Genomic DNA, 16,533 nt, shown 5'->3' with positions numbered 1-16,533 from the left:
TACTTTTGAAAAGTATAGTATGATGAAGTTTTCCTGGCATGAGAGGTTTTATTTTATGGGCTTTTGAAGCTTAACTTATTCTACTTAAATGCTGGGGTACTTGATTCACTGGTGCCTGCTAGGGTGGGATGCGGCAAATGTTGTGAGATGTTAGTGTCAGCATTGGAAATTCTGTGTGTTTTTTTTTTAAATATATTTTTATTGATTTCAGAGAGGAGGGGAGAGGGAGAGAGAGATAGAAACATCAATGATGAGAGAGAATCACTGATTGGCTGCCTCTTGCATGCCCCTTTCTGGGGATCGAGCCCGCAACCCAGGCATGTGCCCTTGACTGGAATCAAACCTGGGACCCTTCAGTCCGCAGGCTGATGCTCTATCTACTGAGTCAAACCAGCTAGGACAGCATTGGAAATTCTTCTGTGGGAATGGCATGCCAGGTTCAAGTCACCTGCATGTCTCTTCCGAATACTTTGAGTGTTATTCCCATTTCTAGGTCTTTTGAGGGAGAAGCATCCATTTCTATTTTTTAAAAGTTTCCTGTGATTATGGAAATGACAGAGTACTGAATTTTTTGCTAAGCCAGCAAGACTCCAACTGTAATCTTGTGTGTTGAGCTCTTCCCACTTGTAGGAGATGGAATTCGCACTACATTTATAAATCTCAGCCCTTCCCCAACAAATGTTGCCTGCTAATGCATATTATTAGTATAATTTTGTTAGTGTTAATAACAACAGACACTTACTGAATACTTGAAATAATGAATCACCATTCTTTTCTTTAAAATCCATGATCCCATTTAATCTTCAGACCAATCCTGAGAGTTGGTTATCACAGATGCCATTATCTCACTGTAAGACTATGCCTCATGCTCATTTCACTTTACCACATGACGTTCATTAGGGATGTCAATACTTGCCCTTTTCAAGTAATAGAAACCACATTGTTAGAGGAGAAAACGATTTGAAAATCATTTACTAGTGTGCTCTCATTTTGCCAGAGGTAACCCAGGCCATTTTCTTTGCCTGGATCTGAGATAACTTCTTTATACTAAGGGTTGGCGCATTTTTCTAATGAAGGGCCAGGTAGGACATATTTTAGGCTTTGTGGACCATATGTCTTTGGTGCAACTATTCTACTCTGCTATTATAGTGCAAAAGCAGTCAAGGATAAGATTTTTAAAAAATGGTGTGGTTGTATTCCAATAAAAGTTTATTTACAAAAAAACGGGAGGCTGGATTGCACCCATGAACTGTTGTTTCCTAAACTTTGGTTTAGATTTCTTATTCCTAAATGACCTATTCGCTACAGCTAGTTAGTATCGTGACCTAAAATATCTGTTAGATATTTCTTTAATGGACATATACTCCCTGAGTCATCAAGTTTCATGATTAAAGTATTGCTCATGTACCAATTTCTTTGTTTTATCTCTAGTCTTCATCATTTCTCTAAGGTTTTACAGGAATGTTCAAGTGCTTGAAGTTTAAAATTTTGAATTCATCTTCTTCCCTCAGGAACTCTCCCTTTCCCAAAGTCTCTGTGTTTCAATCTTGACCTCATCCTAGCCACCATTACAACTTTTGCTAATTGCAAATTGCTCAAGCCACTCTCCTTATTAAAGTCTTCAGAGGCTCTGCAACCCTATAGGACAAAGCTCAGTCAGATTATAAAGGCTGGGCCTGGGCTGGCTCTTGCTAAATGTCACGGTCCTTACTCTCGCTGAACACTGCCCTGTGGCAGCTCTCATCTGATGTAGTTCCCACATGTCCCCTCTTACCTGACATACCTATGTTTCCTCTGGTGAGTTTTTCTACCTGAAACACCATTATTCTAGTGTTTGCTTGCCTGATTGTTGTTATCCTTAAAATTTGAGTGTTATAGTGCAAACGTATTTCTTCTTGGAGTCCTTCCTTCACACCCCTGTGCTCAGACTCTTTCCCCCTTTCCCAACACAGTGTGAGCAGGCATTCACAAATGACTACGGACTTGAACTTGCCTTGACATTCCTCTTTCACAGTTTCAGGGCTGCCTTCTACAAACATGGTAGATGCTTTGTGGCAACTTGCAGAAATGAAGGAGACTGGGAATGAGGAACTAAATAGAAATTACTTCCCAAGTAATAGCTACATTCTATTAAGAAGGATATTACTGTTCTACCTGAGGTTTTAGGACATTATTTGCTCTGTATAAATTTAAATTTTATGAATTTCACTATTTTGATTTATGTTATCCTGCTTACTTTTTGGTAGTTCACTTTTTTTCCCATTTTGCCTTTTAGAAAAAGAAATTTTGTTTCATTCAACAATTATAATTGTCTAATTTACAGATATGTTTTTAGTTTTTATAAATCTTTTCTTCATTGTTCATGTTAGAAAGTATACCTTATTGTGTCAATAAATGATTACTATGTTCTTCTTTTAATTCATTTTCTGTTTTCACTCTTAAATATAGGATTAAACTTTAAATGTTTCTCATTCCTAAGTGGGACAATTTTTCTCTTGTAAACTGAATTTAGGGGGTGACTTTCCAACATTTTTGGAGGAGGCATTCTTTTTTATTTCAAAATAATAAACTTTAAATGGATCACTATCATATTGAGCAAGTAAAAAACTTGCATTTAGGAACACTAATTTTATCTTTTAGTACATGTGTGTAGCATTTACTTATATATTTAATTAATAAGAAATATTAGGTTATTTTGACCAAGACAAAACTTTGAATCAAAGATTATGGAAGATAGTTGAAGGTTTCTTTTCCTAGTCTATTTCTGCATTTTATTTGGATTTTAAAATATACTGATTGGCCCATTAGATACTTAAAATATTAATAGTTGAAGGAGGTTTTTTTGTTTGTTTGTTTGTTTTCTTGCAATCTATCCTCTTCAATTAAATGGACCCAGAAGCCTGGATTCAGTAAGTAGATGTGGCCTTGTCATAAATATAATATGGAACAAAGGTATCTTCAAACTTATATGCTATGATTACAATATATCAACAGAATGTGATGTTTCACTCAGTGATCTGTGTTCCGCAGCTTACTCCTACACCATCATAAACGCATGTGCTAAGCAGATGTTTCTTAACCATGCTGGCCTTGCAAGTTCACTCAGCACTCATAGGTCATGAAAGTGTATCTCATTGTTCGATTCTCTGTGTGCAGACATGCCTAGGCCTGAATTTAAAAAAATAAATACAGTGCATTTTCCATCTTAGGCATTGTAATTTTCTTCTCTACAAGTTTGATTTGGGTCCTTTGTATATCTTTTTCTGTGCTCAACTTTAGAATCTATGGGATACCAATATAATTTTAATATCTTTGTTAATTTGAACATCTTTTTCAGTTTTGAGTCAGTTAAAAGTGTTGTATTTATTTCCTTATTGTGGACCCTATTTTTCTGCTTCTTTATAAGCCTGGGATTTTTTTTTGGTCTGTGTCTATTTAAGGTGTGAAATATGGTTTTTAAATTTTCATTCAACTTGGAAACTTTTCACCATTATTTTTTCATTATTTTTTCTGCCCTTCTCCTTACCTAGGGACTTTGGTTACCTGTATATTAGGCTGTTTGAAGTTGATCCATATTTCACTGGTGCTCTGTTTATTTTTTTCTTTTATTCTTTGAGTCATAGTCTTTATTTCCTTTTTCAAAGTTTCATTTTAAATTATTTCTGTTGCTATATTTTCAAGTTCACTAATCATATTTTCTGCCATGTCTAATATGCTGTTAATCCCTCCAATGTTATTAATTTTTTAATCTCAGATCTTGTTTTTCACTTTAGAAGTTAGGTTTAGGGCTATTTTACATTTCCTTTTCTCGACCTAACATGCTCATTCTTTCTTGTAGATTTTTGAATACATGGAACACAGTTGTTAAATGATCTTAATGTCATTTTCTATTAATTTTAATATCTTTTTCACTTTTAAGTTGGTTTTGATTGATGTTTGTTCAGAGAAAAATTAGTAAATAAATATAGTTATATTTTAAAAATAAGGTTAGCTAAACAAATCCAGGCTTCATATTAATCAATGGATTGCTTTTAACTTTTTATTCTGAAAAATTTTATGGATAGTAGAGATGTTAGTTGTAGATGTATGTAATGCTTCAGATAATTGTGCCATAATACAGCAGTGGCAAAGTTATGTTCTTAAAGGAGAAATCACTATGTAAAGTAACTGAAAAAAATGTTCATTTAGTTTTTTTAAAACATCTTTTAAAGTAATGTTAGTTTTTTCTATTGACTGTTTAAACTGTGAAGTTTTGGGTTCATTACTTCTTTGATCTTTTAAATAAGATTTGAAAAAAGTGTACACAAATGTAACATTTGTACTGATATAAAACTCATTTATTTTTAATTCTTTGGATAAATAGAAACATTTAAATCTTTTGTGTGGTTAATAATTTATGCAAAGTACATTTATTTTATTTCCTACCTTTTGTTACATGTCATTATTTTTCAGTCTACTAGTTTTGGTGGCATTTTATTCTGTTAAGATTTACAAATGGGTTGTTAAGCATTTGCTCTGAGTTTCCATGATAGCTTATAACTTAATTAGTTTCTATTCATCGGAAGTATGAGTTGAATTTCTTGATGGCATTAATTTAAATTTGTTCTAAAATGCAGTGATTCAATATTGAAAGCTTGTTCTTTTTTTCTTTTTAAAAGCACAATTCATGAAATTAAAGCAATTTTCATTAATAGAACCCATGTAATTTATAAATAGTTGAAGTGAGATGAAAGTTTCTAATGTTTTCTAATCCTTAAGATGAACTCTTACTTTGATCTGCTTAGTATTGGCCAGTTTCATCAGTTATTAGATTTCCCTCCTATTTCTTTTGAAAACTTCTGTTTTGAAGATTTTGGGCCTAATTCATACAATTTACTTTTCTGTACACATATGTAGATAATTTTGCAGTATCTATTGTGTGGATTCAGAGGACCTCTGTTCTATCTACCGATTCATTCTAATTCAATTATTTGATAATTACCAGAACTTTCATTTTGACTGTCCTTCCTTCCACTTTGGTGGGCATTAAGCAATGCATTATTTGAATATATATTTATGCTTCACAAATTTACTTTCTTCTTTGTCAAATAAACAAAGAGTCCATTTTCCCTCCTATCGAGAATCCTGACCCCATTTTCAGGCCTTCGCGTGAACATGGACTCTGGAATGAGAGAAGTATTACATGCGGGGTTATGGAACATTCCTAATGTTTTCAAGAATATTGTATGTGATGTTAATTATTGTCTTTATTTAATGTACCTGTCCTCAGAGACAAGTGAAAAAATCACATTTTAAAGTATAAAAAAATCAATTGGAATTCCTCTGGGACCAGGAACATATTAAATGGTTGCTGGAAATAGAAAGCATGTGTACGACTGAATGTAGAAGATAGGAGGCCCAGAGAATCTTTTTTCCAAACTTTGTGAGTGGAAACCTGGCCCACCCACAAAGCTATGAAGCTACCCACATGTTATATGTTTAAGCAATTTACTAGTTTATAGGAGTGAATTGCTACCTTTAAAAAAATATATACATTTGGGTGGGGGATAGGAAGAGATCCTTATCTTTATTTATGTATGCATGAAAATGGCATCCTAAATGGGAAAAATTGTTTTTACAGCAATTTACATGTAGCAAATAAGTGAACAGTGCAAAAAGAGATCAAAGAACTCAACCAAATGAAATGTTTTGCTCTATTTCAATGGATGTAAGCCTGTCCAGGCTGTAAGTTTGTTTTATTAAGGCAAAAACATTTACATTTCTCTTGAGTTATTATGATCATTTTGCAACCCTCTGCTGTAGTCATATAAACCAGCCCAGTTTTTAAAATTAAAATTGATTGTGTTCTTGTATCAACTGAAAGTTTTCCTGGAACTGATAAGTAGCTGCTATATTGTAGAGCTTCAAAATTAGTAGCACAATGAAAAGTATATGCTCAGGTTTCATGGGATTGGTAGTAGGAAGTACACCTGCTGGAAATTATCTTATGCTTTTCATGTCATTAGGCCTCCCCTTCTGGCAAAAGAGAACTGGGAGATGCATCCTACTTCTTCAACCTGATTATACATTTTATAAGTCAATATCCATATCTGTTTCTTTAAAATTTAATTATGTCAACTAGCACAATGTTCAGCATCTAGTAATTACTCAAGTATAGGATCTGCATTAATCTTCTATGTTCTATTACTACATGTCTTGAGTTTCCCTATAATTTAAGTACATACTTGGCTTGATGGGATAACATAGGCAGTTTGTAGATGTATAAATAGTTTGCCTGGAACTCACTTTCATGCACCATTTCCTTAATTGAATTCATGCACTGTCTGGTGAACAGCATTGGCCTACTGATTTTTTTAAAAGTGTTGTTACATTTTTTTCTTTCCAAGGAGCTAGTGTTTGTTGTTTCTTACCATCTATAGCTGGAGTGAAAGTATTCCAGTCCCTGTTTAGACATCTCATGATTTGGTGACAACTTTTAAAAACCATGGTACAATACCCTGTCCGGTGTGGCTCAGTTGGTTGGAGTGTTGTGCCATGCACTGAAGGGTTGTGGGTTTGATTCCCTGTCAGGGCACATGCCCAGGTTTCTAGCTCGGTCCCCAGTTGGGAGCATGCAAGAAGCAGCCAATGGATGTTTCCCTCTCATATTGATGATTTTTTGTTTTTTCTTTTTCTCTCTCCCTCTTTCTTCCTCTCTAACAATCAATAAAAATTCTTTTAAAAAGCTGACAAAAAACATGGTACCATGTCCTTCAGTTCAACCTATCTGTTTTTGCTATAGCACAAATCTTTATAAGAAAAATTAATTTATATGTGATTGATAAAGAAAGGAGTTAGGTCCATATAATGTGGAAGTGGCATCAGCTCATATGCAACTTTTCCTAGATAAGAACAGCCAGAAAAACAGCAATAGAATTAAAACTTGGGAGGAAACATAAAAAACCCTCAACTCAGTTGCTGCACTGAATGCAAAAAGCCTTTATACCATTCATTTTTGTTTGATTGATATATTAGTTTCTCAGAGAAATGTGGTAAAACATCCTTCTATGTTTATTGATTTGGAAATTATGTTTTCATAATTCAGTCATTTGTATGTCATTGCTAAAACATTATTCTCTGTGTTACAGAAAGAGCATGATAAGATGTTTTGTTGTATCATTTTTCTAAAACAGTGTATCTACATATATATGGCTACCAGAATGCCATAACGACGGAATGACCGGTCCCTATATCACCCACTACAGCCAACAAACAGGCTTGATCAGGGGGTGGGTCCAGCAAGCCAATCTCCTGTGGCCCCTCCCCCCACCCGGCCCTGCCCCTGATCAGCCTCTCCCACCCTGATCAGCCTTGGGTCTGTCCCCTCAGCCAGCTCTGCCCTAGATTGCCCAACCCCTACCCCACTGCTGACCTCCAATTGCCTCCCCTCCCACCCCATTGGGGGCAGGCGGGCCAGCCCACCACCCACAGCCAGCCCGGCCACCAATCGGCCCCACCCCACCCCAATTGGGGGCCGGGCTTGCCAGCCAGGCACCCGCAGCCCCTCCCCCAAGCTGGCCCAGCCCTGTTTGGGCTCTGATTGGGGCGGGCTGGCCGGTCAATCTCCTGCCGTCTCCTCCTCCTGACAGGCCAAGTCCCGATCCACCCTGATTGGGGCCAGGTCGGCTGGATCCCACTCATGCACAAATTCATGCACTGGGCCTCTAGTATGAGCAGAGACAAAGGGAAGGGATTAGTAGGAGAGAGTCAGGGTGGAGTATACTTTAAAATTTTTCTAGTCAATAAATGTACATAATTGAACAAATTGCAATCCTTGAAAGTTTTGATAATTTGGTAATGTGAAAGAATATACCTATTTCTGAATGTTCATTCTATATGTGCATTTGCATTTTAAATTATTTATTTTAAGGCTGCATGTCTTTTATATTCCATAAAAGAAAAATAGTACTAAAACCACAATAATTTAGAGAAATGATGAAAGATCACCCTGTTCTTAAATTTTAAATTAAAAATAATGTTTATAAAAGTTGTTTGAATAATTTCAAGAAAATGTTATTTTAACACTGCTAAAAATAATTCTGTATAAGTTTCCTTTAAATTTAAGAAATAGTTTATTATTTGTTAAATATCCAATTAATTACTTTGAATTAGATTCTTCTAAAGAACTTCATGTACTTAAGTAAGCATACTTGAATTTTATTGATATTGTTCATTTAACATATATTTATAAATATTTACCTCCTGCCTAGTTTCAAATTACAAATTATGATTTAAGTTGAGTGAATTGGTATGATCATATTTTTATACATTTTATAAACAATATTAGCAGTTTATGTTTTTCAGCATTTTATTCTCTATGAGTGTTTACTGCATCTGTATTTATAAAGGATGATTCATTAATCATATTATATATTTATGGCTTGGAATGCTTAACTACAAATTAACACAAATTGATAAAAATAATTATAATATTATAATTTTAGTTTCTTTAATGTTACATGTTCAAAGAAAAGTGAAGAAAAAGTATTCTAATTGTTAATTTTTATATTATTTTGCAGGTGCATTTTCTTGATTATAAATCAGTACATTTTGATCATAAAATGGAAAACCTAATGCAGATTAGGGAACTAGCAAAGGAAGTGAAAGAAAGTAATGTTTTATTATGTGGACTTCTCATATATTACCCACAGGTAGGTAAAATGTTGTTCTCTTCAGATTGTATGTCCTATAGACTACAGATTTGGTAGTGGGAACCTGACTTTGTTAAAAACAAAGAGATGTGTTAATAAGGAAAATATTGGCTGGAAAATTATTTATCTCAACTCGAGGGGAAAATCAAAAGAAGTGCTTTGATGAGGGGAAAAAACATGAAAACTAGCAAATGTCTTACACTAGGTGGCCCACATAGAATTGCCAGGTATGCAAATAAAAATACAGAATGCCCAGTTAAATTTGAATTTCAGATAATAAATAATTTTAAGTATATTCCAAATTTGGAACTTGAAATTTGCAATCCATATTTAACTGGACTTTTTATTTAATTGGTAACCCTAATGTCATAATTCTTAGCCATTTGCATGATTTGGAATCGCTTATTTATTTTATGTTAGGCTAAATATGTTGGTGAATGTGTTCTTAATCACTTGAAAACAGTGCTTGGCATTCAGATTACCAGAGGACATGTTATTTAATTACAGAAAACTCTTATCATCACTGTCTTTTAATAGCAGCAAGTTAGTTAAGCAAAAGGTAAAAGAAATTAGCATTATAAATTCTTTGTGCAGAGAAATGTTAAATAAATCAAACTTTTTGGAACCTATTAGAGAAGGTGATTTTTCCTTTTACATAGATACCTTTCATGGAATTTGAAGAATGCTCTAGAGTTTCTTAGAAGTACCACACAGCAGTCAAAGAAATGAAATAGTCAACTGCTTTTTTAATGGTTTGGAATAAAGATTATTTGGTACTGACTGCCCAGGAAATGACAGGTATTTAAAGTTATATGGCTGATGAATAACAGCTATTGTTGCTGAAATATTTAAGGTGCCTTTTTAGCCTGAAGGTAACATTTCTTTTGAAGCAAGTGAATTTTCATCAATATAAGGTTTATCTTTTAGCGAGTCCCTTAGTTTTCTTTAACTTTTGAGTTTGTTTCCTCTGCTTCTAAAATATAAAAGCATAACCTCCGGTTAGTCATCAAGAACAAGGCAAACTTTGCTTAGAATCATGGAATTGTAAACTGTTAGTGCTGTAGGGGCTATTGGAGTTAGGACAACCAAAGCCTAAAGGATACATAAACTTGTCCATGAACATATAACTGCCAGAGTTCAGGAATATTTTCTGTTGTCTTTGATTGTACTTTAGATTATTACAGTGGTAAAAATAAATCAGTTCCTTCTTTTGTGCCATGCAAGGATCATAGATGCACACCTGTGCCACACTATACCAACATAAAATAGAGTTCATTGAGGAAAATCTCAAAAGCTGAGAAATGGTAGAGTACACACAATCCCTGGGACTTTCTTCATTCTATGATTTAGGCTAAGCAAAAGGGACCATGCTGGCATTCCAGTGGTGAGTATGGTTGCCAGATAACTATAGCATTCCCAGTTGAATTTGAATTTCAGACAGTCTATAAATTTTAGTATAATTACTAGTGGACCAGTGCACAAATTCATGCATGGGTGGGGTCTTGTGGGCCCACTCCAATGGGTGCCATCGGGGCTGGGCTGGTGGGGGGGAGAGGACGCGGGAGGTTGGCCAGCTGGCCCCGCCTCTGATTGGGATTGGGGAGGCCAATCAGAGGTGAGGCCGGCTGGGGTGAGGGGCCACAGGAGGTCGGGGGGGGGGGTCGAGTGGGACCTGGATTGGGCCGGTTGGCCACTGCAGTGTGTATCATAGTGACCAGTTGTTCTGATTGTTCTGCTGTTCCAGTAGCTGGGCTTTTATATATATAGACTAGTGATCTGGTGCACGAAATTCATGCACATTAAAAGGGAATTAATTAGAGGAAATATTTTAATATTGCTATTTGCCCTTTCTCTATAATAGAAGTGTCAGAGATGAAAGAAAATTAGTAAAATGTATATGAAAATCTTCCTCTTATCAGAGTCTGGGGCACGCCACGGGAACCACAGTCAAGTCCCTGCCCACCCACGTGTGCCTCAAAATCGCGCGAGACCCAGACCCGGCTGGCCCCACCCCTGTCAAGCCCCACCTGGTGGGGGGTGTGGCCTTAGGTTGCCTGGCCTGGCGTCGGAGCGAGGGGCGTGGCCTGAGGTCCCCCAGCCTGGGCCTGGGGGTGCACCTTGAGATCCCCTGGCCTGGGCCAGGGGACGTGGCCTGAGGTCGACCGTCAAGCCCCACCAGGCGGGGTGCATGGCCTGAGGTCCCCCGGCATGGGCCAGGACAGGGGGCGTGCCTTAAGGTCTCCTGTCATGCCCCGTGGATGGGGGGCATGGCTTGAGGTCCCTTGTCAAGCCCTGTGGGGTGGGGGGCGTGGCCTCAGGTCCCAAGGCCCAGTGCTGGGGCATGTGGTGCAGCCTCAGGTCCCCTAGCCCAGTTCTGGGGCGGGGGCGTGGTCTGAGGTCCTCTGTCAAGCCCTACTAGGTGGGGGGCTCAGCCTCAGGTCCCCTGCCCTGGTCCACTGCCATACAGCCTCAGGTCCCTGCTGATTGCTCATTAAGGCTCGTTACTGGAACTCGGCCTCTGCTGTGGGTGCAGCCATCTTGTTATAGCATGATGGTCAATTTGCATATTTCCTCTTTATTAGATAGGCCTAGAGGCTTAGTGCATAAAATTTTTGCATGGGGGGGTCCCCTCAGCCCCGCCTCTCCCCCCTCCAATCCGGGACCCCTTGGGGGATGTCCTACTGCCGGTTTAGGCCCGATCCTAACTGCTCATCTGCCTGCCTGCCTGATTGCCCCTAACTGCCCCCACTGCTGGCTTGGTCACCCCCAACTGCACCCCCTGTTGACCAGGTTGCCCCCACCAGCCTGGTCACCTCTTACTGCCCCCCCCCCGCCAACCTGGTGGCCCCCAACTGGCCCTCTGCCAGCCTGGTCGCCCTTCACTGTCCCCCTCTGCCAGCCTTGTCACCTCTCACTGCCCCCCCTGCTGGCCTAGTCACCCCCAACTGCCTCCCCGGCTGGCCTGGTCGCCCCACGCAGCCTGCTGCTCAGTTATTTGGTTGCCCTCTCACTGGCCCCCCTGCCAGCCTGGTCACCCCATACAGCCTGCTGTTCAGTCATTTGGTTACCCCTCACTAACCCGCTGCCAGCCTGGTCGCCCCACGCAGCCTGCTGCTCGCTTGTTTGGTCGGCCCTCACTAACCCCCTGCTGGCCTGGTCACCCCACTCAGCCTGTTTGGTCATCTGTTCGGTTGTTTCAGTTGTGATGGTCGCTTAGGCTTTTATATATATAGAGATATCCAAATATTATATAGAATGTACTTGCACATTCTTTGTTGTTACTCAGCAATTTCAATATAACTGGACATCTTGTGTTTTTATTTGCTAAACCTAGTAACCCTTATAGAATTTATATTTGCAATAAAACTTCATTTTCCCACCCCTGGCATGTTCCCCACATTTGTGGAATGGAGTCAGGTGAGTGTATATGTGACTCTGTACCTGTAAAGGCTACCTGTTTGGAGAGGTGGCCTTGATGGAAAAGAGGAACTTTTGCTGTCTATTGCTTGGTATCTGCTTCATTATTTTGATTAAAGTTGGATCTGCTAAGCCAGCTCTCTGCTCCGCTTCCAAAAGTGTGAAGAAGATGGTCCTGCAAGGACTTCAAGATATGCCTCTCTCTTTTCTGTTTTTTTGCCACTTGAGGAGCCATGAGCAGCAAAGTCTCCCAGGACACTCTGTAGGAGGCAATGCGCGGAGTTCTGCATGGGAACCAGTGCAAGCATGAGAAGTTTTTGGAGACAGTGGAGCTGCAGATCAGCTTGAAGTAACATGACCCTCAGAAGGACAAATGCTTCTCGGGCACTGTCAGGCTTAAATCCACTCCCGCCTCAAGTTCTCCATATGTGTTCTTGGGACCAGTAGCACTGTGATGAGGCCAAGGCTGTGAATAACCTCCCATGGGCATCCAGGTGCTGAAGAAACTCAACAAGAATAAGAAACTGGTCAAGAAGCTGGCCAAGAAGTATGATGCCTTTTTGGCTTCAGAGTCTCTCATCAAGCAGATCCCAGTAATCCCAGGCCCTGGCCTGAATAAGGCTGGCAAGTTCCCTTCCTGTTGACCCCCAGTGAGAACATGGTAGCCAAAGTCCATGAAGTGAAATCTATGATCAAATTTCAGATAAAGAGGTTGCTTTGTCTGCCAGTGGCTGTTGGCCATGTGAAGAAGACGGATGATGAGCTTGTGTACAACATCCTCATAGCTGTCAATTTCCTGGTGTCTTTCCTAAAAAAGAACTGGCAGAAAGTCTGGCCTTTATACATCAAGAGCACCATGGCAAGCCCCTTGCCTGTACTAAGGCACAGCTGAATAAACCATATTGCTATCACTTAAAAAAAGATATATGCCTCTCATAATTTTAGGAAGCAAAGCTAGCAGACTTAGGTGCAGCTTATCTCTTCTTAAAAGAACAATAATGAAGGCGTGTTCAGATATGTGAGAATGTTTAATACAAGTTTGTCCTCAAAGATCCAGGTGTGAGTTAACTCTTATTAGTCCAACACGTTATCCTGTGCCTAATTCCACCTTAAATAGTATTTGCCAAAGATCCACTGATGTTCAGTAGATATGCCAGTGATGGCGAACCTATGACACGCGTGTCAGAGGTGACAGGCGAACTCATTTTTTTGGTTGATTTTTCTTTGTTAAATGGCATTTAAATATATAAAATAAATATCAAAAATATAAATCTTTGTTTTACTATGGTTGCAAATATAAAAAAGTTTCTATATGTGACACGGCACCAGAGTTAAGTTAGGGTTTTTCAAAATGCTGACACGCGAAGCTCAAAAGGTTCGCCATCACTGAGCTATGCCATTTAAAAAGGGGCTATGATTAAAAAATGAGAAGCATCAAGGAATAGAATTAAACAGACTTCTTTAATGAAAGCTTTCTCACAAATCCATTACATACAAATCAGTGATTGATCTATTCAAATTGGGGACAAGGGGTGTGCCATTTTCCATGTTCTCCTGTAACCCTTTAACTGTAGATAATTCATGGGATTAATGTTCCATAAAACAAACTTTGGGAAACACTCCTCACATATATCCCCTACGTAAAGAAACTTCTACCTCCAGACACACTCTTTTTATACTTCCATTTAGTTATACTAATTTTTCCATTTAGTTATACCAGTATCTCTAATATTGAGTGCTTACGTAACAGGCATTCTTTTAACACTAAGGATATGAAAAGATATAAGGTGAATCTTCTGTTTATTGTTTAGTGAAAAGAGTATTGGTTTGTTCTTTCCATGGTGGTGTAAGATACAACTTTTTATAGTGTACCTACATTAGATTTTCCCCTGAATCTAATCCATCTCTGTGATAACCATTAAGTTGTTTACATAGTTACTGTGTGTTCTTTTAAGTCTCTGATTAATGAAGCTTTTTTAGATTTTTAGCCACTTTACATAAGACATAACATCAAGTGCTTCTTTGGATAGGTTTTCAGTTAATGATACTCCCTTCTAGGAAGAGAGAATATAGTGAACTGACTTCAATATCTGTGCTACACATACAGTCTTTCTGGCTTAAAGAAGACCAGCCTTGTTATGACATGATATTTCTGATAATGTATGATTTTTTGGCTGCACCTTCACTGTGTTGATGTATATGATGTTTATAGTTAAATAGAATTATGTAAGACTATTTTTTAAACACATGATGCTGTTAAGCTTTTGTTTGTGTAGAATTCTTTTATACACATGTGTAAGACTTTCTGTGTTTGGTGAATTTAAACTTAGTTTTTTTCTAGTATTTCAGACCTACTACCTTTTTTGGTGTAAACTATAGCATATGATTAATTAGCTATAGTTTCTTTCTTCATATAATTTACAAATTAGATGTTGTTTGTATTTTTGAACACCTTTAGGGAAACATTCATTTGGAAAAGGCTAAGATAGATTCTTTTTTTTAGTACCTCTAAATGTTCTACAATACTGTTGTGATCAATTAATGATGATTCTTTGATAATTCAATAACTGACAAATGCATCTAATTGCATACTATTTCAACTCAATTTCTTTATATTTTCTCTACTGACACAAGAAACTAACAAATGCTTTGCTTAACTCTAGATATGCACCATATTTATGCATTTTTCTAATCATAAAGATATTACTTGTTAATTTATTGAATATGCTAGTTCCTTAGCTATATCAGTATAATAAAGCACTAAGTAACCTTTTCCCTAAAACTATAGCAGTTTTCTATTTAACATGCTCAGGACGTTAGAGATAAAAGGGAACAGGTTCATGGTTAAAGAGCTTCCCCAAATTATTATAACTTCTTTTTTATTGCACTGAATTAATGTCTTCCCTTGTGATTGAAAAACTAGCTCTGTGATCTTGATAAAGTGAAACCAGTTTTCTAGGCCTCCAGTTTTTCATGTAAAATGCAGAAGTCAGAACTATATAAAGTCTCTGTGGAATGAGGAGGTGAAGACACAGGAGGTGTGCAGGCTGTACCAGGTGACACCATCCACCGTCTCCTCTGACACGGGAAATTCTGGAGCTGAGCCTGGGTTTTCTTTTCTCTTCATATGTGACCATAAAACTTTCTGTACTATTATTTCCTTAATTTATTTATACATTATTCATTATAGTTCAAATCTCTTATTATAGTTCACAGAGGGAATTGGTCCTCTCCCCCCACTACCCCCGACACCTCAAAGTAGAAGACAACAAGGGGGATGCCTTTGTTCTGCTGCTGTAGCATCATAGAGACTGGGTGGCTCATAAACAACAGACATTTACTTCTCATAGTTCTGGAGGCTGGAGTCTGAGGTCAGGGGCTGGCGTGGTGAAGACTCTCTTCCTGGTTGCAGACCCTCATTTTCTCGTTTTATCCTCACAGGGTGGGGATAGGGTGAGGCCTGGTTGGGGTCTCTCTTAATTGAAACACTGATCCTATTTGTGAGGGCTCCACTTTCATGACCTAATCACCAACCTAAGGCCTCACTTTCTGCTACCATCCCACTGGGGGTTAGAATTTCAACATATGAATTTGGGGGATGGGGGGGTGGGACACAAACAGACAGTCCATGACTAGGAATTTTGTCCACCAGAGAAAGTTTAAAGAAAAGAGGAAACATGTTAGCATGCCAGGGAGTGTGCACCACTTTCGTCTATCCCTTTCCCATTTCTTCTCCTATGAATTGTCATTCCACTGGGTTTGATATAGTGGATAGAGCACTTTCGCAAACAATGTTTGGTTTAATGAGTGTTTTCACAAGATGGGGTTACTGGAAAGGGTGCACCAATCAGCAGAACTACGAGAACCAAGCCCTAAGAGGTCAGAGGATAAGCCAGAGGAGCTCTATTACCTCTTCTTGCTCCTGAATGCCACTTTTACTCCTGCTCCTACAACTATAGTACCAGAAGGCAGACAAAAAAGGGAGAACATTGCCAAAAACAGCTCTGTACTTTAAAAAAAAAGGTTTATAAAAATCCTTCTATACAAGTCCAAATTAGGACATGTTACAATGAAATGAAGCTCTTTTGGTAACAATATTCAATTAGATAAAGCTGTGTGAATTCATCTGTCACAAAATATAAATGAGATCTGTCTGTTTGATGATTTAAATACTATTGTCTTTGATTGTCTGGGTTTTGAAGTATGTACTGTAAGGATACTCAGAAAATATCCTTGACCATGAATTTCTTTGTAATTACTCTATTCTAGGATACCTTTGTGCCAAAAGACCTGCATTTGTAGAATACAATTAGCACCAATATTTTCCTCTCATATGCACTTCATTTGCTTTGTGTCTTCTAGACATGAGCTACCCTGCAAGTATGTGATCCTTTGCAGAACAAATAGGCATATGTTGTCAAGTAGC

The 16,533-nt window shown here is 38.1% G+C and overlaps 1 protein-coding gene across 1 annotated transcript in view; it reads left to right on the top strand.

The window, feature by feature from the left end:
• The window catches only part of ISPD (isoprenoid synthase domain containing), a 151,245-nt gene that overhangs the window by 62,441 nt on the left and 72,271 nt on the right, over positions 1–16,533 (top strand). Inside the window, exon 8 of the mRNA XM_023750762.1 lies at positions 8,559–8,690. Within this exon, the coding sequence (XP_023606530.1) occupies positions 8,559–8,690 (132 nt within the window). The remainder of the gene's footprint in view (positions 1–8,558; positions 8,691–16,533) is intronic.

Source organism: Myotis lucifugus, unplaced genomic scaffold (assembly GCF_000147115.1).
Source record: "Myotis lucifugus unplaced genomic scaffold, Myoluc2.0 scaffold_15, whole genome shotgun sequence".
In the NCBI taxonomy this organism is placed as follows: domain Eukaryota; kingdom Metazoa; phylum Chordata; class Mammalia; order Chiroptera; family Vespertilionidae; genus Myotis; species Myotis lucifugus.
The sequence above is the reverse complement of the archived record's forward strand: the minus strand, read 5'-3'. Positions and strand labels throughout refer to the sequence as shown.